The following is a 21,322-nucleotide window of genomic DNA, read 5'->3' on the forward strand; positions in this document are numbered from 1 at the left end:
TACTCCGTACTGGTATTACTATTATTGCCCGCACAACGTTCCCCCTTCACCGCTCTCCTTCTACCCAACTCTCCACTAAGGCCAAACTAACTTCCCTCCCATTCCTCGTTTTCTCCTCCCTCCTCCCTCCCCCCTTCTCCTCCTTTAGTCGACTGTCTTTCCCCAGTCTCCTCCCAACAACTTCCCGTTCATCCACTTCCTCCGGCCTCGCCGTCTCTCACTCCCCTTCGACCCTTTTCAATACCTTTAACCCCTTCAATATCCCCGGCACAATGCGTGAGATCGTATGTTTTCCCTCCCCGTCCCTCTTCCGTCAGGAGACGCGTCGTTGGTTGGCATCTCTTCTGATCGGGACCCCACCGGTTCTTCAACCACTTCAATTTTGTGCTAACTGCATGTCTTCGTCGCTTCACAGGTTCACCTCCAAACCGGCCAGTGTGTAAGTGCCAATATGTTCTTCGAATGATTGCCCTTCGGGTCCTTGATTGGTGTTCGGTGGACTAAACAACAAATGATGGTGGTTAGGGTAACCAAATTGGTGCTGCTTTCTGGTACGTATTCACTACCACTGGATTGAGGATGGAACATCATCTCTCAAGCTATCTCAGCTTGAGTTCAGATGTTATCCATCGGGTATATAGCTATCGGGTTAAGAACACGTCTAACAACTCAACAGGCAGACCATCTCTGGCGAGCACGGCCTTGACGGCTCCGGTGTGTAAGTGCAACTTTTTCACACCTCTCAATTGGTCAACAATGTGGAAAGGATTGGGTTTCCTGACACGCAGGATAGTTACAATGGCACCTCCGACCTCCAGCTGGAGCGCATGAACGTCTACTTCAACGAGGTTAGATCACACCGTCCCTGAGTTTTTTCACGACAATATCATCAATGTCCTGACCACTTCAGCAGGCTAGCGGTAACAAGTATGTCCCCCGTGCCGTCCTCGTCGATCTCGAGCCCGGTACCATGGACGCCGTCCGTGCCGGTCCCTTCGGCCAGCTCTTCCGTCCCGACAACTTCGTCTTCGGCCAGTCCGGTGCTGGTAACAACTGGGCCAAGGGTCACTACACTGAAGGTGCCGAGTTGGTCGACCAGGTTGTCGACGTTGTCCGCCGTGAGGCCGAGGCTTGCGACTGCCTCCAGGGTTTCCAGATCACCCACTCCCTCGGTGGTGGTACCGGTGCCGGTATGGGTACCCTCCTGATTTCCAAGATCCGTGAGGAGTTCCCCGACCGTATGATGGCCACCTTCTCCGTTGTTCCCTCCCCCAAGGTCTCCGACACCGTTGTTGAGCCTTACAACGCCACTCTCTCCGTCCACCAGCTCGTTGAGCACTCCGACGAGACCTTCTGTATCGACAACGAGGTACGCTTTTGTCCCTAGCACATATCGAAACAAGATTGGTGCTCGAGAACTAACGAATTGACCAATCCAGGCTCTGTACGACATCTGCATGCGCACCCTCAAGCTCTCCAACCCCTCTTACGGTGACCTGAACCACCTGGTCTCTGCCGTCATGTCCGGTGTGACCACTTGCCTCCGTTTCCCTGGTCAGCTCAACTCCGACCTCCGCAAGCTGGCTGTCAACATGGTTCCCTTCCCTCGTCTCCACTTCTTCATGGTCGGCTTCGCTCCTCTGACCAGCCGCGGCGCCTACTCCTTCCGTGCCGTCACCGTTCCCGAGTTGACCCAGCAGATGTTCGACCCCAAGAACATGATGGCTGCCTCTGACTTCCGCAACGGCCGCTACCTCACCTGCTCCGCCATCTTGTGAGTTTTCTTCCTGCATTGACTGCATTACGCCAGCTAACAAGTATTTAGCCGTGGACGTGTCTCCATGAAGGAGGTTGAGGACCAGATGCGCAACATCCAGAGCAAGAACCAGACCTACTTCGTCGAGTGGATCCCCAACAACATCCAGACCGCCCTGTGCTCCATTCCTCCCCGTGGTCTCAAGATGTCCTCTACCTTCATCGGTAACTCCACCTCCATCCAGGAGCTCTTCAAGCGTGTCGGTGATCAGTTCACTGCTATGTTCCGTCGCAAGGCTTTCTTGCACTGGTACACTGGTGAGGGTATGGACGAGATGGAGTTCACTGAGGCTGAGAGCAACATGAACGACCTGGTCTCCGAGTACCAGCAGTACCAGGACGCCTCGATCTCCGAGGGTGAGGAGGAATAGTAAGTTCACCCAAGAACCTATATTGTTTCTGTGTCAGTTCTAACCAATGCTGCAGCGTCGAGGAGGAGCCCCTTGAGGCTGAGGAGTAAATGTCTCAAGTCGACAGTTACGCGAATTGAGATCTGCTCTGTAATACCCCGATAAGCCTACATTCTCTTCGACCAAGGTCTTCTGAGGTCTTGGTCAGTGAATTCTTCTGTTTGAGCGCTCTTAATTTCCCTTCCTGTTTTTAATTACTTAGGCTAGCCAAAGCCTGGACTTATTAAACCCAATCGCACATAGTTTTAAAAGCAGTTTGGTACAATCTCCCTAGTCTTGATGTAGATGTTGGGCATTTGTTCAACTAGGCCATCGATCGATAAATACTGTACCATACCATATCGGTCTGCATACCTTGTACATGATCCTCATTCCATTCATGTAATAATATACACTTCCCATTGTTCATCGATAAGAAAAGTGGTAACCCCGCATTCCTTCTTCCACTGCTGACTCTATATGTCACATACTAAGAAATGATACTTTGAATCCGTGATACGAACTAGTAAATCCCTCGTTGGATTTTAATGTGCTATGTATGGATGATGTATGGATGAGTAGTGTGTACACACCAGTGGACAAAGCAAGCTGAGTGTTTCTGGGAATTGAATATATTGTATTGTGTGACATGTTTTTGTTGTTTCTATTGTGTATGTGTGTGTGTATGCAGTACCTTGGGGAAGGACGATCGTACGTAAATGAAGAATTCCACTGGGAGGGGTAATGGAAAATGAAAACTTTGGGTAAAGAAGATGGCAAATCAGGATATTATATTATGCTAGTAGTAGTGGTACTGCGATGTCTTTGGCTTCTTCACAGGTCATTGTATGTAGTAGAAAATGTATGATGAATTTTGGGTTATATGTGAGAAACATATGTTGATAGAAAGGACAAATGGACAAATGAAAAGTGAATAATATGTACATCTGAAGGTATCCAAAGAATGACATAATGACCAGAAACGAAATAGGTATCAAGGGTAAAAATTAAATCCAAATAAAAGTGTAGAAGTTATTGTGTTCGTTCATGACTCGAAGTTAGGAGGAATTGAAGATGAATAGCCAATCATCCTCAATATAACTCCTACTGTACTTCAGGCCTTGGTCTCCACAGTCTCCTCGTTGCCGTTGGGAGGAGTCATGGTGCGCTTGGAAGACACGTCGCCATTCTCGGGGCTGGTGCCGCCAATGACATCGCGGGTGATTTCGACGTAGTCGTACTAGTTGTTGTTAGAATAGGAGGTCGTTTGATTCCATGCAATGGAGAAGCACTTACGGCAAATTCACCAATCTCGGCATCGTCCACACCAAGGATTTCTTCCTCTTCGGGGATGCGCAGGTGCAGACCGGGGATCAGGTTGATGATGAAGAGGATGATGCAGCTTCCGAAGAACGAGTAGGCCATACCGGAGATGGAGTCCGCCAATTGGTAGCCGAGCTGGATGTAGTTGTGGTTGATCCAGCCTCCGTCAATGACCGTGGAACCATCGAGGTGGGCGATGTAGTCACTATTACCCGAGGGCAAGCGTTAGTTGAGTGCCCAAAGGTATAAGATTGCTTGTTAAGAATCAGAGGGCCTTACGCAGCAAATAGACCAGTCAAGAGGTTGCCAACGAGACCTCCAATGGCGTGCACAGCAAAGATATCCAGCGCGTCGTCCACACGAAGCACGTATTTGAGCTTGGTGGCGTAGTTGCAAGCAGCAGCGCCGACCACGCCAAAGATGAAGGCAGCCCAAGGTGTCACGAAACCAGAGCCCGGGGTTATGGCCACAAGACCTGCAATGACACCGGAGCAGAAGCCGACAGTGGACCACTTCCTCTCCAGTCTGTAGTCCATGATGCACCAGGTGACACCACCCACGGAGGCAGCCAAGTTCGTGACAACGGCTGCCATAACAGCACGCAAGTTGGCGCTCAAGGCAGAGCCGGCGTTGAATCCGAACCATCCAACCCAGAGGAAGACAGTACCGATGACGACGTGCGTGACGTTGTGGGGACGGTAGTTGAGCTCGTGGGTGCCATGTCCGCGGCGCTTGCCGAGCATCAGGGAGTATGCCAGTGCAGCCGTGCCGGAAGCAATGTGGACGGGGGTACCACCTGCAAAGTCAAGTCCTCCCAGTTTGTATACCCAGCCGGACGAGTTCCATGTCCAACAGGCGATCGGATCGTAGATAATGGTGGACCAAACGAAGCTAAAGACCATGCAAGGCAGCATGCGACCACGTTCCGCGACTGCACCAACAGCAAGGGCAACCCTATCTCCGTTATCAGTCATCAGTCATGAAAGTTGGTCCCTTGTTTGGGAAACTCACGTAATAGCGGCGAACATGCCCTGGAAGACAGCGAAAAGAAGATCCGGAACCTTGGTACTACCAACGGAAGGAGCTGCCAAAACACCCTTCATTCCAAAATTGTTCAGGTCACCAATGTACTTTCCAGCGGTGTGAGAAAAGGCCAACGAGTATCCCCAGAAGAACCATTGGAATGACACCACCCCGACAGACATGATTGAAAGCCATATTAGCGACAGTGCTGATTTGCGTCGGGCGAGACCTGAGTAGAAAAAGCTGTTGTCGTCAGTTGGAGGGGCCCAATGGCTGAATGGACAGGTGGTAATCATACCCAACACCAGGAATCATCAACAACACCAAAGCCGTAGAGGTGATAACCCAAGCGATATCTCCAGACTGAAATTCAGTTAGAGGGGATGACCCCAGTCATAGCTTGCATCACATATCTAGGGAAAACATACGCTGTAGTAGATGTTAAGATCTTCTGTCAGGGAGTTACCACCGGTCCCATTGTCCGTGCCATTGTAGGCGACAGGGTATTCCGACATAATGAATCACACAGGGGGCTTTCTGGTAAAGAAAGGCCCAGAACTGTGTATAAAAGTGTCTATGTGACTCCTAAGCCTTGCACACTAAGACCAGGAGCCCTGTAGACTACAGAGGGCGCGAGATGGGGGTCCGACGTGTAGACCCAGAGGCCTTTAATGGGTTAAGGCAGCGAGAGATGGGCAACAAGTCGAGGGGGGGCTTCTAGACACTAGCGATCGAGAGTTGAAAAAAAAGGAATTATGGGAGGAAGGGAAATAGAAGACGACGGAGGAGTCTAATTCAAAAAGCAAAACAAGCCACTGCAGGGGGAAGGAGGAGGGGATGCAGGAGTGATAAATAGTACTGGAAATAGTCGGAGCAGGGCGATGATACCAGTCAGAATGAAACGCCATGGTCTCACTTGCATCGATTCATGGCCGGATCCACCCATTCGGGCACTAGGCGCAACCCTGGGCCATGGTTAGTCGCAATCAATACGACCGATAGATAGATATCAGCAAGCAGCAAAAAAAGCCATGGCGGCGGATAAGAGCGTGGAGACTCCGGAGGAAGGATGGATGGATGAATGAATGGATGGGATGGGATGGGCGGGCCAATGCGCGGCTTCCCGTTGGGATATTCCACTTGACCTGCAGCGGGATCCAGCCATCATCCTGTAATAATGTCTGCTTGTAGTAGTACGTTCGTTTCCCGCTAGCTTGGAAGGAAATCAGACGAGAACGTGGACGGAAAAGCCAAGTTAGGTATGTGTGTGGGTGACACTGGCTGGGTGCATGGCAGCCTAACCGCGCCATGCTGCATCAGTGACAGGCAAGAAGCTGAGAATTCCCTCCTATGTCATACTCTACTAACTACTACTACTACTACTACTACTTACTATGGATAGGGGTTGAAGATGGTAATGTGACCAGCTACTCCTAACCTAGTACTGTAGTACTACTATACTACTACTGAATACTATGTGACTACCGATAGAGACCCTGAGATTGAAGATTTCAATGACAGATCGGGAGAAATAATGGATAGTAAACAGCGTCATTGGACTCGATGCAAGGCGGATAAGACTCAAAAGGAGCAGGAAACTTCCGAAGGACTCTTTAGTTTTCATTAATTTCTCGGACAGCTTCTCGCGACTGGTGGGAGATAGCATTCAATCGGCCAATTAAAAACAATGGCATTACCTGAGCTTACTACTACTCCGGATTCGCAGCTGAAATGGTTATCTACTATCAATTACTTACTCCCCTATCTATCAGAGACAAGGCTGCGGATTGAGTTCGTGGCTTCACCCATCGTTCTCGAACTTCCATGGTTTGAGGAGTCACTGGTACTCCAGCTAGTATTCTGTACCCCAGTTGACAAGGACCACGAGGTAGTCGGTGACTCCCTTAGTTACTAGTTCGTATGAATCAATCCATGGTAAATTCATGGTCGCGTCGTGAATTCCTTCAGCCCAGCCGGTCTCGCTGTGCTTATCTTCAGGCTTTGGCCGTCCAATCAGCAGTCGGCCGGGATGGCTTATCAGACCTCCTGATTTCCTCTTTCAAAACAAACCCCGTGGGTTCCTGTTACTCCTGGCCATTACTGTCGGTTGCAATGTTGATACTCCATGACTAGTAAGTAGAGCTTTGATGAAGCCAAGACCTCCGTCCCATCATCCTTGTCGGACGGTGTCTGCGTTGTTCCTTCATAGCAGGAAGGTTACTCCGTACTCCTTGGAGATACCTTCTATGTTACCAGCTGACTTCTGAGTAACTTCCTACGGCAATACTGTACGATGGAAGCTTGACAGAAAGCTAAATATCTCATCAATAATTCGAAATATATCTCAGAATGAAAATGAAAGAAAATTAGTATGGGATGGCCAAGTCCAGATCAAGCGATCGTGTTTCCAGCACGGATCATAGGGCTGCTTGACTGGGATGAACCAACAACTCCACGGAGCCACATCAGCAATCGATATCCCTGAATCAACGGTAGCACCAAGTATTACTACAATAGTTAGTTAGTAGCCCGCTATATCTGTCAGCAGCTTGGAACTATTTCCTCTGTACCTCTTCATGGAAGTTTACGATATTGACCAAAAACCACTCAGTCCTCCCAGCTGCGTCTCCCGTAGGTAGAGATAAGCTCACCAGTCCCCATTGGCTAGGGCAATTCGGCATCCCGACTGGCTCGGACTAGCGGGCTTGGCACCTTTTGGGGGGTTCTTTCAGTCTTCATCAATCATCAATGCGAGATCATCTGAGGATTTGATTAACATGAATTTGATAATCATATCGTTCAATCTATCTCCGCTGTTTCTGTCCAATTCAGAGCAGAATGTCGAACAAGCACAAAAGAGTAGATAATAGATGCTATGTGTGATTAATCTCTATCCCACTAGAATTACCCAGTACTTAGTACTATCTTCTGGAAGACTGATACAGCTCATCGCCATACAAAATATATTATCACTCAAGGAGTTGGACCACAACACCACAGCCTGACCTGGATATTTTCACGCTGCTAGCATGATGTCATTATCTAACCAACATTCTACTAGGCGGTCGGATCAACTGTTCCTGTAGTTTACTGTCCACCAAACATCAGTACCTGCTTAAGCTTCCCCGGAATTTCCAAAATGGATCTCCAAGAGACCCGCAGCCCCAATTCAGAACAATGGGTTCCACTGATCAACCATCAGACGCATGCCACTATTCACGCCTCAGGGCGATCTTCAAGATGTCAATTGATCGTCGTCCAACTTTTTATCCAAGGATCAAGCGGGAATTTCGAGAAGATGCATGAGGCCGCACTGAGCGGACATTTACAGACGCCCGAAAAGGAGAACGCATACCAACCCAACAAGTCTCCGTCTGAACTATAAGGAGTAGAGTTTCAGATCACCTTCTCGGTTTCCCGACTTGGTCAATTTGAGAGGCATGCTGATGGTTGCATTTTGCTTCTTTTATGTCGCTTTTTGAGGGTTATATCATTTGGAGCGCTGAACGCGGCCTACAGCTTTGCGAATACTCCTAGGCAACCACCCACTGACACATTTGGTAGTTCTGAAAACTTTTGACAGTTTATACTTAGAGAGGAAGAGTGAGAGACGAGTAGGATGGTAACAATCAAGGCCGTAAAATTACTTCTTTTGAACTTTGATAGGCGTGTATATGCCTCAGTCCTCTCAAATACCTCTTCAAGCACCAGCCGTGTGATCTGTCATTTTCTTTCGCCTATGAGTACTTGTGAGAAGCAAGGGGCCAGTTGCCACAGCAGAAACCAATTCAGGGCTACCATATCCCGTTAACAAAAGCCGGTGTGAGAATGTCCACATGATTCATGAGATCTGGAACACTGTCTGGTACTTTGTAGAAAAGCATGTGCCTTCCGCCTGAGGCAGCGTTCATCTCGTGATTGTGGCATAATGGGCCCTACCGCCTCCCGATGCGGTATAAGTGTGGCAGGAATAATCCACCTCCGGCTGAAGCTCCGCCCTGTCAAATCTGGAGCATACCACTCGGATTCAACCTCAGATGCTTCGCGGTTTGCAATTTTGAATGGCAGAGGAGTTATCTCGCTTGTACTATCTTTTCATTATATTCACCTTCGCATTCCAAAATCCTTGAATGCAACTTGTACGCCTGCGCGATATCAGCCCCGGTCCGGAACCGATAAGTAGCACAGACGTGCACCGCCACACCCCCCTATCTATCCGCTTGAGGCTTCCCTTCCAACCCGCTTCCTGAACGTCGGACATGCAACATGGAATCTCAGCAGGACCGCGGGTTTCCGATCATGGAGCATCCTGATTTGAATAACCATGATTCGGATGGCTCCGGGTCCTCCGATGAGCTTCTGCAGCAGCCATATGCTGTAAGAACCAGCTCCAGTTTCCCGGAGAATTTCGACAGCCAGGTCCAAACCCCGGCGACGACTATTTCCTCGTCCCCTCCGCCATCCATTCCATCTGCCCTGCCATCATGGGCAACTGGCACGCCCACACGCCCGCGCGGGGCCAGTATAGGTGCTTCTGCTGCTCTCGAGAAAGCCCCGCCTATGGATGGTCATCCGGTGACCGATCGTGAATTACGGCCGCAACGTCCGTCCGGCCCCGCTCGAACGCCCTCCAATACCTACGCGCCCCAACGACGCCCGCCTCAGTATATCAGCTTCCAGAATGACCGCCAACGGAGTTCCTCAACCAAACGAACTTCTAGACGCGACCCCAATGCACAGTATCGAGCTCAGGAAAAGGCGTATGTCCAGCGCATTCGTGCCGATCCTCAGGCCTGGTACAGTCATTTCGATGAGGCTCAAAATATGAGCATGACGGTGGGGGACTCCGATCTCGAAGAACCCTCACCATCCTCCGAGGTGCCTTTCGAAGACGATGCCTACGATCCGGACATTCAGCTCTTCCTGACCGACGACAATCAGCCAACGATCGAGGAACTCAAGAATCCACGGAATCAAGAGAGGCTGGAATGGCATTCTATGCTTTCATCGGTGTTGAAGGGAGACGTTGTGAAGCAAGAGAAGCAGCGGTTGCTCGGGTCTACAGAATCGAAACGATCGTCGGCTCAGAATAACGCAATATGGTTGGGTGTCAGAGCCAGGACATGTGGGAGGAGTGTTGCACTGCAGAGGAAGCTTATTGAAGAAGCGAGGGCTGGCCTTGGCCCCGTTATCGAAGAAATCATCAAGTTCGAGATCAAAGGTGAAACAGAGATTGGAAAGCCACCCATCAAGCAGGTTGAGGATATTGTCGCACAAATAGAACGATGCGAGAGCCTTTATTCCACTCACAAGGAATTGGAAACTGCCCACCCCCGAGTGGCTTCGGAGGAGTTTCACTCGAGTCGCGACGCTGTTTTAGCTTGGCACAACACGACTATCTTGATCAACACCGAGCTGGCTATCCTGCAGAAATGGGTTGGAAACGATGAGTTGGATTTCAACAAATCGAGAACGAAATCAATCAATAGCGACCTATCCGACGAAACATCCTTCCTTGATCGCATCATGAAGGAGGATGGCCTCAAAACCCTCCAAGGGAAGCATAACATGCTTCACGGCATCGGAGAAGTCATCCAAAAAGCAAAGAATACACTGATTGAGAATGCGGGTTCCTTCGCCAAACGTCACTTACCTCCCTATATCGAAGAACTCCTTACTTTGATCAATTTCCCCTCTCGTCTCATACAGGAGATTATACGGGTTCGACTATCTTACGCTAAGAATATGAAAGACCCAGCTTCGCAGTCCGCCATCTTAGTCGATCAAATGATATCGCAGTTCCAGATTCTGATGAAGGTGGCGGTTGATATCAAACGGCATTATCTGGATATCGCCAGACCCGAGCCTGGCTGGGACCTGCCTCCTTGCATTGATGAAGGTTTTGACGCAGTCGTCTTGGATGCGATGAAGTATTACTTCCGGCTTCTGAACTGGAAGCTGACTGCAAATAAGAACACGTTTAAAGAAGCGGAAATTCTAGAGCAGGATTGGGAGTTTTCCAACGAGGTTGGCCGACAACTTGAGGGCGGAGATATCGAGGTCGCGGAGCAGTTCAGGTACGAACAATTCTCAGACTATACAATAAATTTACATGGCTAACCCGAGCTAGTGCACTGACTGCCAAGTCAATCCAACGCTTGATGCACCACTTTGAGCGGGAGTTGCAGCCTCGCCATGACGAGGATCCGGCCGACATGGACAAGCGTTATAAAAGCGTCTTGGACTCAACCCGGATCCGGCAACGGAAGCTTTACCGATTTTCCCGATTCTTGCGCCAGCTTTTCGAAAATGCAACCGAATATAATTTGCCGGCTGATATTGCATACGACTTTTTGGAGTCGCTGCTGGTGTCAGATCATTTCATGATTAAATCAAACGTCTCTGTGGGTCAAAAAGGTGTCTATCTCTTTGCGCACCCCGCATTGTGGGATCGCCCTGCAGATATCCAAGCTATCCTAGGCACGTCGTTTCGTGAGGATGACACCAGCAAGGATACACCGCATGCACCGTATATCCTCGTGGTTCGTCCGGAAAAGCCTCTTGCTTGGGCTGGCAAGGAGATGCAGCTGGGCATCATGGAACAGCCCACGGACTTGCGATTGGGCAAATTGCGACTTGTGGTCGAAGGAACGCAGCAGCGACTGTCTAATGCCAGACATGAGCTGACACATCTCACTGGTATCCAGCTCGATATGGCCATCGAGCAGCGTGCTAATCTTGGCCGGGTCAACGTGGAGCTTAACAAGATCAAGAAGATCTCATTTAAGCTGTCAATGACTATCATGGATAGTGTTGCCCGTATACGGGAGCAACTAAAGGAGAAAGACGTGGAAAATCATGATCTAGTCCAAGCATGCTATGCGTTTGCTACCGAGTTCGGCAAACGTTCTTCAAACGTTGATCCCAATAGACGCGCAATGAACAGCAATAGACTCGTCGAGTTGTCCCTCGACTGGGTTTCGTTCATCTGTGATGATTGCGATGCTGCTGACAGAAAGACCTTCAAGTGGGCCGTCGCTGCTTTGGAATTCGCAATGGCTATCACCTCCAGCAGACATCTCCTGTCTATGGATGATGCTCAGTATAGTCGTCTGAGACAAAAGGTTGCCGGATGCATGTCCCTTCTTATATCTCACTTTGATATCATGGGTGCTCGATCGTCTCGTGCAGCTCAGGCAGAAAAGCAACGCTTGGAAGAGCGCGGCGGTTCGAGACGAATGGGCGCAGGGCGGGTCCTTACAGATGAAGAGGCAGCCAAGCTTGTTCGGGAGCAGCGCGTGGCTCATCTTACCGAAATCGAGGAAAGACGTGTTGACGAAGATGCTAAACGCCAAGCACTGGGAAGGGTTCTAGAGGGCTCAAACGAAGCAGACAGGTCTCTTACGGTGCTTTCATCCTCGGCTACGAACGTTACTCTGCGATGGCAACAGGGCCAATTCATTGGTGGAGGAACATTTGGGTCCGTTTACGCTGGTATTAACCTTGACAGTAACTACCTCATGGCTGTCAAGGAGATTCGTTTGCAAGACCCCCAACTTATCCCTAAAATTGCCCAGCAAATCCGCGATGAGATGGGTGTATTGGAAGTCTTGGATCATCCTAACATCGTCTCTTACCACGGTATCGAAGTGCACCGCGATAAGGTCTACATCTTCATGGAATACTGTTCTGGTGGGTCCCTTGCCAGCTTGCTTGAGCACGGACGTGTCGAGGACGAAACCGTCATTATGGTCTATGCTCTTCAGTTGCTGGAGGGGTTGGCGTACCTGCACCAGGCTGGCATTATCCATCGCGATATCAAGCCTGAAAATATCCTGCTTGACCATAATGGTATTATCAAATACGTTGATTTCGGTGCTGCGAAGATCATCGCTCGTCAGGGCAGAACCGTTGTCCCTATGGATGCCTTCGCCGGCGCCGGTCACAAGGATGCTATAGTGCCCAAGGACGCCCAGCTGGCCCACAACAATTGGGGCAAGAACCAGAAAACAATGACCGGCACTCCGATGTACATGTCGCCCGAGGTGATTCGCGGCGATACCACAAAACTCATCCACCGCCAGGGAGCTGTCGACATCTGGTCATTAGGATGTGTGATCTTGGAAATGGCCACAGGTCGTCGTCCTTGGTCCACTCTGGACAACGAATGGGCCATCATGTACAACATTGCCCAGGGCAACCAGCCGCAATTGCCATCCCGGGACCAGCTCAGCGACCTAGGTATCGACTTCCTCCGACGATGCTTCGAGTGTGACCCCAACAAACGGTCCACTGCAGCAGAACTACTCCAGCACGATTGGATCGTCTCCATCCGTCAGCAAGTCGTCCTCGAGCCAGCCACGCCTGGCAGCGACAACAGCGGTGGTAGCTCGCACTCAGGCAGTCGCCAGAACTCTGCGTATCTATGATCATCCTGATCCTCTTCCAGCGAATTGATCTACGCTCTTCGTTTAACCTCTTAAACAACCAACCCAACCCAACATGATGTCCGCATATTGTCCTCTCATCCCACCTGATCACACCAAACCTTCGAAGCTTTTTTCGCAATTCATCTATCTCAGCCCTTCCATATTCATACACGCATAAAAATTTGCATTTGATACCCCGCCGCCAAACTTTACATTCATTCATTCTTCCCATCCACCGTCGCCGTGTTCTACATGTCATGTCATAACTAGTGTTTTGTCATGTTCAAATTTCTTTATTTCTGTTCCGCTTTTGTACTCCTCTACCTTGGGAGGTTTCCATCAATATAGCCATGTGATATACGATACGTGCTGTGTGCTGCTGTTTTTCGGGATGGGCTTAGTTTTTACATTTTTTTTTCAGTTACCAATTATGATAGTAGTTAGTGCTCGGGAAAACGAAAGAGTATTTATCTAGTATCACTTAACGGTGTCGTCCTCTTTATGTTATGTTATGTTCAGTGCTCTTTAATTAGAGTAGTAGTTAGTATCATGGTAGTGGTGGGATTTTAAGTTGTTCATCAGGAAGGCTATTACGGAGGGAGTATCAATGATACGATCATGATTACTGCTGTATTCTAGGACCTACTTGCTGGAGTTGTTTTTAAGTCTTCAGTGACAGAGCATCCGGTCCGCGTTAACTAGAAACGCAGAATGCGTAGCACAGCCAAGAACACTTATACTTGGAACGTAATAGTGGAATAGTAAATCATTGAATAGATGGATAGATAGTAATATATATTCCTCACTCAGACAGGCAAGAAAAGAAGAAATCGTCCCTTGGACAAAAAGGGGACCAACGCTACCGCTATCAGATATAAAAAAGAACCGGTCATAATTGAGAGAAGAAGCAACTGATTCACAAGGGAACAAAAAGCAGACATCAAGGAGTGAAGTAGTCCCGATACCGCTGCCTAGTTATCAACTAGTAGTCTTCCCTGTCAAGGGAGAAGACGTTACATTGTGTTGTGTGCTGCGCTGCGTCATATTGAAAGAGATGAAGAAGTGCGAGGATATAATTGGCCAATAGTGTTCCGTTCCATACCATATCGTATCAACCAAGCCTGCGCCGATAGAAGAGAGAAGAAGACAAGTCGGAAGAAAATTCGTCAAGAGACATCAGTCAAAACAGAGCGGGGTAATAGTAACTCCGACAGTATAACCGTAACAGATCAGCCATCGCGGCTGGGAGGCTCAGAAGTGAACGTAACCATTTAATAGCCATTAATTGTAGAAGCATGCGAAACCGTAGGTGATGATAAATGAATTCCTTTTGCAGTGGTCGAACCGACCACTGGACAAGCCTGCAAGAAGATCAACGGAACTCCATGGCTGGCGCACAACCATAGTCTTTGACATGTCTGAGCTCGAGTTGTTGATACCTAGCAATAAGAGTCAGTCTTGGTTGTCACAAATACCACTGGGGTAAGGCAGAACATACTTTTCGCTCTTGGCGTGAAAGTAGATCCCAGCAACCGTTCCCTCCACCTGATTAAAGCAAATGTAATAGAAGCCTTCGAAGCTAGCTCCGGAGATCGACCTCACGCGATGATCAGGAACGAGGAAGTACTCCTTCCAACGCATGAAAAGGTGCTCACGCTGGGCAAAATTTCGAAATGTGAAATCCGGTTTCTTCGCCTGTTTCGCCTGCGATCGCCAAGCGGGAAACCTTCCCCAATGTTGCATGTCAGTCTTTTCGGTCGCGCCCCATGCTTCGTTTCTAGTTTTGAATGTGTGCTTGGTTCCAATGATCTCGCCTTCAAAGAACGTTGTTAAAGTAGGGTGATCCTCGGTGAGACCTGATGCGAAAAGGTTAGAATTGGATATGGTGGGCTGGTGTAAGCGCTCACGGACCTTGTATGCGGAGGTATCCACAAAGATAAGATTCAAGCATATCAACGTGCTTAATCTCCACATCAACGCTGTAGACATGGCTGTCTGACTGCTGTGTACCAGTAAATCTACTTCCCGGTCGCAGAAAAGACGACGAATAATTGGGTAAAAGCTGTTACAGTCAGCAAGGGAGACCTAGAGAACGAAGGGATAAAGTAGGCCATCATACCCGAATGTTAGAAAATTCATAGCTTAGCAGAGAAGTAGCTGATGAAGGGGTGACTGGAGATACCGGGCCGGAGGAGCAGGATGACTCCGCAGCAGGGCTCAGTCTCCCCGCAGCAGGTTCGTCTTCCGATCTCCCCACGCCCTTCGTGGGCGCTCTGGCTACTGGCTCGCCCGTCACGGGGTCCGCATCGGTGGAAGTAAAGGAAGTTCCATCTGATGGTGTTAAGGCGGTATGGTTTGATGGACCGGTTGGCGAGAAGGTGTTGTCGGGAGCATCATCGCTGGTGTTTCTCCTCTCCCACGCCGACACCCAGGGATACGGCCTTTCTTCTCTGGTATGTAGACTCTCTCTATCAATCTCCGGTGGACAGGTAGAGCGAGCGGAGATTTCTTCTGCGATTGAAGCATTCAAGGGCGGGGTGTTATCACTCGGAGTCGGCATTGGAGGCTAATTAAGGAAGGAATAACATCGGAATGAATAAGATTGCAAATTCCCACCGATAGGGCGAGGAGTGAAACAAGATCAGGCGGAACAAACAAGCCTGATACAAGCACAGTAAGGGCAGCTCAAGGATAGGGGTGATTTATTGGACCGGAGGGGAGGGTGGGCGAACTAAGATGGGAACGGGGGGAGGACGACAGCGGGATCGGGGTGGCAAATAGAGAGTTAGGGCGCAGACAGCGGAAAGAAGCAAAGTTTAGAGAGAGAAGTAAGGAAAGCAGAGGAGAAAGAGGAGAAGTCGGGGATGAAGGGAGCAGGCAAAGGAAAGAATAGAGGATGGACGAAGAGAGGATCGTTTAGTTTGGTGGTCAGTCTGGGGCGAGGCACTGCCCAAAGAGGAATCGACCGACTGATCATGCGAGCGCGGGGGAGGCAAATGGGGCAAACGGCGCCTCGGGCGGTTATTCGAGCATTTCTGGCATTTTGCAGCCTTTGCACGTCTGGCACGGCCTCCCTTGCAGCTTTTTCTTTTCTGACGCTCGTCCCGAAGGACGTGGCCCGCTACAATAATATTCCCCATTATGCAATGGCTCTCTGCCTCGCTGTTTTGATTTCCGTTTTCGGCGCTTTTTTTTACACATCAAACACTTCACACACACATACCCTCATCCACATCCACATCCACACACGTCGTTGGGTATTCCAATTCTTCCGCTACGTTGGCCTCAGTGGCAAGCTCCCATTGCGTCATCGCTTTCGGTGAGTCGCTTTGCCATCGGGCCTCATTTCAAGCAACCCAAATCTGCCAGACAAATTTTTGGGGAAATATGGAAGAGGAAAGGTAAAAAAAGAAAAAGTAGCACTAGTAGTATACCCGCCACGGCTGCAATCAAATAGAAAACGCCTATTATTCATCCCAGAAAGTGAACCATTCCATTTCATGTTTCCACAACCATCACCATTTAGATAGGTTTGATCTATTACCGAATTAGACTCGATACTTTCAAAGTAAAAAGAAACAACGAAGCCGTATTTACCTTGAAATGGAGCGAAATAAGCGAGAAGATGAGGGCCTTCAGGTCCTGGACGAGATAGTAGAACACTCGCAAGCCTTCCGGGTCCGCAGATTCAGTCACATCCACCAATGAGCCGATTTTCGCAGTCTACATTAGATGTCAGGTTTCCCATCTGTTATCAGCTATGTCAATAACGCAGTAGACATACCTCAAAGGAGATATGCTCATTCCCAAGCCGAATCTCAAGTTCCTGACGTCCATCCTTATTCTTCTGGGGCCATTTGGAGTCATCCTCCCTGCGTCGCATTAGCATCTTTGTACCCCTCCAGTCGCCATTGAACCTCACTGCTTGACTCACTTCATGATCTCACTCTCCTTGATAATGCGCTTCACCTCCTGAATCATCGCTGCGCTCACGCACACTGTAGTGATCGCCCATTAGCGACCGATGTAGAACCGGACGGCCCTTTCCTAGCACTCACTTTCTTTCCGAATCAAAGAATCATTGCGGTAGTTGGAGTTGTTCGCATATCGCACGGCAGCACTGCGGCCATCGCCAAGGGTACGGAAGTCGAATTCTTTAAGGGCTGTTAATAGGAAAGCTCGAAATGTAGACCATCGCGGGGAACCTACCTAGAAACTCATGTCCGAACCGCCCAGAGTGACCTGAGCTGCGGAACTGTCAGCAGCTGAGGAAACCTGGGCCACACACAGATCATCCTTACTAGTAACGGAGGTAGAATGGTTCGTTTTGGGTTGACATCTTTCGTAAACCTCAACCGACAACGTCTGGGATTTGACACGACAAAAGGTAGCTGGGAATGAACGCTTCGTAGCGCGTGCCTGGATGGAATTGCCTGGTTTGCAGGGTTGGTCCAGGCGGGGCTTAGTCATCCACACACTCCGGACAGCTTGCTCCGCCGCGCAAATGGCCAGGTTGATACTCAATGTCCCCGGATTGTCAACATTCGCTCTGATGAATGCTAGGCAGGTGAGGGGAGACAATTTACACTAAACTAATTTCCTCTACCATTATCGAATTCTTTTGGGGAGAGTCGTTCCAGTCCGTCTTCCCATCCTTCCCCCCTGACCGGCCCAAACAACCACCTGTACTGATGACCGCTTCCAGCTCTCCTCCCTCCTGAACCCTTCCCTGTACCGGCCATTCGTTCGCACCGCTCGATCACCATGGCGTCCTTCCTCGAAAATGCATACAGCTTGGTCCATCTGGACAACACTGCTGATCAGCCCTCTCTGCAGGAGCTGAAGCTGCAGTTGGAGAAGGGTACCGATGAGACCAAGATGGAGACAATGAGGCGGATCATCACAATCATGCTCAATGGCGACCCTATGCCCCAACTGCTCATGCACATCATTCGCTTTGTCATGCCGTCTAAAAGCAAGCCCCTCAAGAAACTCCTATACTTCTACTATGAGATCTGTCCGAAACTCGACTCGAATGGCAAGCTGAAGCAAGAGATGATCCTGGTCTGGTAAGGCACCTGGCGCATCCCGACATTGTAGGCCATGCCTTCTAACAAACGATCTTTTTGCGCAGTAACGGTATCCGTAACGATCTTCAGCACCCCAACGAATACGTCCGAGGAAACACCCTGCGATTCTTGTGCAAGCTCCGAGAACCGGAACTCATTGAACCCCTCCTCTCGTCCGCACGCTCCTGCTTGGATCACCGCCACGCCTATGTTCGGAAGAACGCCGTGTGGGCTGTCGCTTCTATCTTCCAGCACTCGGAGTCGCTCATCCCAGATGCTCCGGAGCTTATCCAGGCGTTCCTCGATACGGAGACCGACGGAACCTGCAAGCGCAATGCATTCGCAGCCCTCATGTCCATCAGCCACCAAAAAGCCCTGGAGTACCTGGCCTCTACCTTCGACAGCATCCCGAACACGGACGAACTACTCCAATTGGCTGAGCTTGAGTTCATCAGAAAGGATGCTGTGCAAAACACTCAGAACAAGGTGGGCTTCCGGAGATCAACCCCGTTGCAGTCGGTTGCTAATTACCAGTAGGCACGGTATCTGCGGCTGATTTTCGACCTTCTCGATGCGTCGACGAGTACTGTCATCTACGAAGCTGCCACTTCTCTTACGGCACTCACCAGCAACCCCGTCGCCGTGAAGGCCGCGGCAAGCAAGTTGATCGAACTCTGCATCAAAGAAGCTGACAACAATGTCAAGCTGATCGTCCTTGACCGGGTCGACCAGCTACGCATCCGCAACGAGGGTGTTCTTGATGACCTTACTATGGAGATTCTCCGCGTCCTTTCTTCCCCGGATATCGATGTTCGTCGGAAAGCCCTCAGCATTGCCTTGGAGATGGTCTCGAGCAAGAATGTCGAAGAGATTGTCATGCTGCTCAAGAAGGAACTGGCCAAGACTGTTGATGAACAATATGAAAAGGTAGGCTTGCACGTTCTGCTCTGATACACAGAAATACTAACAACCTTGTAGAACAGCGAATACCGTCAATTGTTGATCCAGTCGATACATAACTGCGCCATTAAGTTCTCGGAGATCGCAGCTAGCGTTGTCGATCTTCTGATGGACTTCATCGCTGATTTCAACAACAACTCCGCCGTCGATGTGATCTCGTTTGTCAAGGAGGTCGTGGAGAAGTTCCCCGCGCTCAGAACTTCTATTGTTGATCGCCTGGTTTCTACTTTGAGTGAAGTCCGTGCCGGCAAAGTCTACCGGGGTGTCCTGTGGGTTGTCGGAGAGTACTCTCTGGAGGAGAGAGATATCCGCGAAGCCTGGAAGCGGATCAGGGCCAGTCTCGGCGAAATTCCCATCCTCGCCTCGGAACAACGACTTCTTGATGAAGTGCCTGAGGATGCGGCGCTCAAGGAGCAGGTCAACGGCCACTCCAAGCCGTCAGCCCCGACCGGATCACGGAAGGTGCTGGCCGATGGCACCTATGCCACTGAGAGTGCTCTGACCAGCCAGTCTGCTGCGGCTGCTCGGCTTGAGGCTGTCAAGGCCGCCCAGAAGCCCCCTCTTCGTCAACTGATCTTGGATGGCGACTACTACCTTGCTACTGTCCTTTCGTCCACCCTCACTAAGTTGGTGATGCGCCATTCGGAGGTTTCCGAAGATGTTGCTCGGACCAACGCCCTGCGTGCCGAGGCTATGCTCATCATGATCTCCATCATCCGTGTTGGCCAGTCGCACTTCGTCAAGGCCCCCATCGATGAAGACTCCGTGGATCGCGTCATGTGCTGTGTGCGCTCGCTTGCAGAGTTCTCTCAGAAGAAGGAATTGGAGACTACCTTCCTGGAAGACACCCGGAAAGCCTTCCGCGCCATGGTTCAGGTCGAAGACAAGAAGAGGGCCGCTAAGGAGGCCGTTGAGAAGGCTAAGACTGCCGTCCAGGTTGACGATGCCATTCCCATCCGGCAATTCACCAAGAAGGCAGCTCTTGAAGGTGCTGAGGAGATTGAGCTGGATCTGGCCAAGGCCACTGGCGGTGACTCAACTGTGGAGACGGTGTCCTCGAAGCTGAGCCGTGTTGTGCAACTCACTGGTTTCTCGGACCCGGTATACGCCGAGGCTTATGTCACGGTTCACCAGTTCGATATCGTTCTGGATGTCCTTCTGGTCAACCAGACCCTTGAGACCCTACAGAACCTGAGCGTTGAATTTGCGACTCTCGGAGACCTTAAGGTGGTGGAGCGGCCCACGACGCACAACCTTGGACCTCGCGATTTCTTGAATGTGCAGGCTACAGTCAAGGTGTCGTCGACGGACACGGGTGTGATCTTCGGTAACATTGTGTACGATGGGGCGAGCTCGACGGAGTCGCATGTTGTTATCCTGAATGACATCCATGCCGACATCATGGACTACATCCAACCGGCACACTGCACTGAGACGCAGTTCCGGACCATGTGGACCGAGTTTGAATGGGAGAACAAGGTTAACATCAACTCCAAGGCGAAGAACCTCCGCGAGTTCCTCAAGCAGCTTATGGAGAGCACCAACATGGCATGCTTGACACCTGAAGCGTCTCTCAAGGGCGACTGTCGGTTCCTGAGTGCCAATCTATATGCCCGGAGCGTATTTGGTAAGTACTAGATCTCCATACTGCGACATTCGGTCCACAACTGCCTATTGGATAGCCGCTAACATGACTTTCACAGGTGAGGATGCCCTTGCGAACTTGAGCATCGAGAAGGAGGGAGATGACGGGCCGATCACCGGCTTTGTACGGATAAGAAGCCGTTCTCAGGGTCTGGCCTTGAGCCTGGGGTCTTTGAAGGGCCTGAAGGCGTCTACAGCATGAATAGAGAATCTCCTTTGAGCCGTATTTGAATAGCCACTACCCTTGTTACCTACTACATGACTCTTCTGTTCGATTTTTCGACTGCGTTATTTTTTCTTTTATTTTAACTCTTCTGTGTTCTTCTTAATGGACGAATTTGTTGACTATATGCACCTTTTACTCTGTTTATTCTGGATGAGAAAAGACTTTTTTATCTCTCAATGGAATGCCCCATTTGAATGACTCTATTTTATATTTTTATTGGATGTATGTGTGTATGTATATACCACCATGGCCAGCTATGTTTACAGTAGGAGGAAGGGATGTTTCTTGGAAGCCGTCATAGACTTTCCCAAGCTCACCTGTACCACGTTGATTAAGCACGATGCATCCCATCCCCGCACACCCCGCAGGTGATGCCTCGGAACTGTTGCTGCAACTGTCAGACTCCGGATGTCACGGAGGCCATTATTCCGAGCAACATCGGCT

The 21,322-nt window shown here is 50.0% G+C and overlaps 6 protein-coding genes across 6 annotated transcripts; 3 read left to right on the top strand and 3 right to left on the bottom strand.

The window, feature by feature from the left end:
* The first annotated feature begins 57 nt into the window (after window positions 1-57).
* On the top strand, window positions 58-2,488 carry BO79DRAFT_164340 (tubulin beta chain). Its single transcript, XM_025679192.1, has 9 exons — window positions 58-284; window positions 416-439; window positions 526-551; window positions 677-718; window positions 794-848; window positions 914-1,369; window positions 1,440-1,774; window positions 1,826-2,185; window positions 2,242-2,488. Exons 1-9 carry the CDS (start codon window positions 273-275, stop codon window positions 2,273-2,275), a joined length of 1,344 nt encoding a protein of 447 aa, XP_025544391.1. The 5' UTR covers window positions 58-272; the 3' UTR covers window positions 2,276-2,488.
* Window positions 2,489-3,318: 830 nt separating this feature from the next.
* On the bottom strand, window positions 3,319-5,065 carry BO79DRAFT_136683 (ammonium permease MEP2; the record flags this gene model as incomplete). Its single annotated transcript, XM_025678088.1, has 6 exons — window positions 3,319-3,444; window positions 3,501-3,732; window positions 3,807-4,481; window positions 4,539-4,793; window positions 4,849-4,913; window positions 4,979-5,065. The coding sequence occupies 6 exons, from the start codon at window positions 5,063-5,065 to the stop codon at window positions 3,319-3,321; spliced, it is 1,440 nt and encodes a 479-aa protein (XP_025544392.1).
* A 3,746-nt stretch (window positions 5,066-8,811) lies between these two features.
* sskB (putative MAP kinase kinase kinase SskB) lies at window positions 8,812-13,430 on the top strand. Its single transcript, XM_025684382.1, has 2 exons — window positions 8,812-10,627; window positions 10,681-13,430. Exons 1-2 carry the CDS (start codon window positions 8,817-8,819, stop codon window positions 12,977-12,979), a joined length of 4,110 nt encoding a protein of 1,369 aa, XP_025544393.1. The 5' UTR covers window positions 8,812-8,816; the 3' UTR covers window positions 12,980-13,430.
* Window positions 13,431-14,112: 682 nt separating this feature from the next.
* On the bottom strand, window positions 14,113-15,667 carry BO79DRAFT_25018 (vesicle-mediated transport protein Vid24). Its single transcript, XM_025685801.1, has 4 exons — window positions 15,099-15,667; window positions 14,891-15,041; window positions 14,478-14,835; window positions 14,113-14,418 (listed from the first exon to the last, which is right to left on the bottom strand). The coding sequence occupies exons 1-4, from the start codon at window positions 15,537-15,539 to the stop codon at window positions 14,352-14,354; spliced, it is 1,017 nt and encodes a 338-aa protein (XP_025544394.1). The 5' UTR covers window positions 15,540-15,667; the 3' UTR covers window positions 14,113-14,351.
* Window positions 15,668-16,165: 498 nt separating this feature from the next.
* On the bottom strand, window positions 16,166-17,365 carry BO79DRAFT_186109 (mago nashi family protein). The gene is made up of 7 exons (XM_025680449.1): window positions 17,281-17,365; window positions 17,189-17,226; window positions 17,038-17,133; window positions 16,914-16,977; window positions 16,764-16,851; window positions 16,577-16,702; window positions 16,166-16,516 (listed from the first exon to the last, which is right to left on the bottom strand). The coding sequence occupies exons 1-7, from the start codon at window positions 17,316-17,318 to the stop codon at window positions 16,502-16,504; spliced, it is 465 nt and encodes a 154-aa protein (XP_025544395.1). The 5' UTR covers window positions 17,319-17,365; the 3' UTR covers window positions 16,166-16,501.
* A 150-nt stretch (window positions 17,366-17,515) lies between these two features.
* BO79DRAFT_164353 (coatomer subunit beta) lies at window positions 17,516-21,170 on the top strand. The gene is made up of 6 exons (XM_025679193.1): window positions 17,516-17,618; window positions 17,685-18,048; window positions 18,114-18,534; window positions 18,586-18,975; window positions 19,027-20,635; window positions 20,712-21,170. Exons 2-6 carry the CDS (start codon window positions 17,744-17,746, stop codon window positions 20,852-20,854), a joined length of 2,868 nt encoding a protein of 955 aa, XP_025544396.1. The 5' UTR covers window positions 17,516-17,618; window positions 17,685-17,743; the 3' UTR covers window positions 20,855-21,170.
* Window positions 21,171-21,322: the final 152 nt, after the last annotated feature.

This window comes from Aspergillus costaricaensis (genome assembly GCF_003184835.1).
Source record: "Aspergillus costaricaensis CBS 115574 unplaced genomic scaffold BO79scaffold_2, whole genome shotgun sequence".
Lineage (NCBI taxonomy): Eukaryota > Fungi > Ascomycota > Eurotiomycetes > Eurotiales > Aspergillaceae > Aspergillus > Aspergillus costaricensis.

Bases quoted from the DNA above. Each gene is read 5' to 3' on its own strand.
- BO79DRAFT_164340 (XM_025679192.1), top strand. The intron at 440-525 runs GTAAGTGCCAAT...GATGGTGGTTAG, and splicing joins ACCTCCAAACCGGCCAGTGT to GGTAACCAAATTGGTGCTGC. The intron at 552-676 runs GTACGTATTCAC...ACAACTCAACAG, and splicing joins CAAATTGGTGCTGCTTTCTG to GCAGACCATCTCTGGCGAGC.
- sskB (XM_025684382.1), top strand. From the start codon at position 8,817: ATGGAATCTCAGCAGGACCGCGGGTTTCCGATCATGGAGCATCCTGAT. The intron at 10,628-10,680 runs GTACGAACAATT...AACCCGAGCTAG, and splicing joins GAGGTCGCGGAGCAGTTCAG to TGCACTGACTGCCAAGTCAA.
- BO79DRAFT_25018 (XM_025685801.1), bottom strand. From the start codon at position 15,539: ATGCCGACTCCGAGTGATAACACCCCGCCCTTGAATGCTTCAATCGCA. The intron at 15,042-15,098 runs GTATGATGGCCT...TGACTGTAACAG, and splicing joins ATGAATTTTCTAACATTCGG to CTTTTACCCAATTATTCGTC. The intron at 14,836-14,890 runs GTCCGTGAGCGC...TTTTCGCATCAG, and splicing joins TGGATACCTCCGCATACAAG to GTCTCACCGAGGATCACCCT.
- BO79DRAFT_186109 (XM_025680449.1), bottom strand. From the start codon at position 17,318: ATGTCAACCCAAAACGAACCATTCTACCTCCGTTACTA. The intron at 17,134-17,188 runs GTAGGTTCCCCG...CAGCCCTTAAAG, and splicing joins GTTCGGACATGAGTTTCTAG to AATTCGACTTCCGTACCCTT. The intron at 16,978-17,037 runs GTGAGTGCTAGG...CGATCACTACAG, and splicing joins TTCTTTGATTCGGAAAGAAA to TGTGCGTGAGCGCAGCGATG.
- BO79DRAFT_164353 (XM_025679193.1), top strand. From the start codon at position 17,744: ATGGCGTCCTTCCTCGAAAATGCATACAGCTTGGTCCATCTGGACAAC. The intron at 18,535-18,585 runs GTGGGCTTCCGG...AATTACCAGTAG, and splicing joins TGCAAAACACTCAGAACAAG to GCACGGTATCTGCGGCTGAT. The intron at 18,976-19,026 runs GTAGGCTTGCAC...ACAACCTTGTAG, and splicing joins TTGATGAACAATATGAAAAG to AACAGCGAATACCGTCAATT.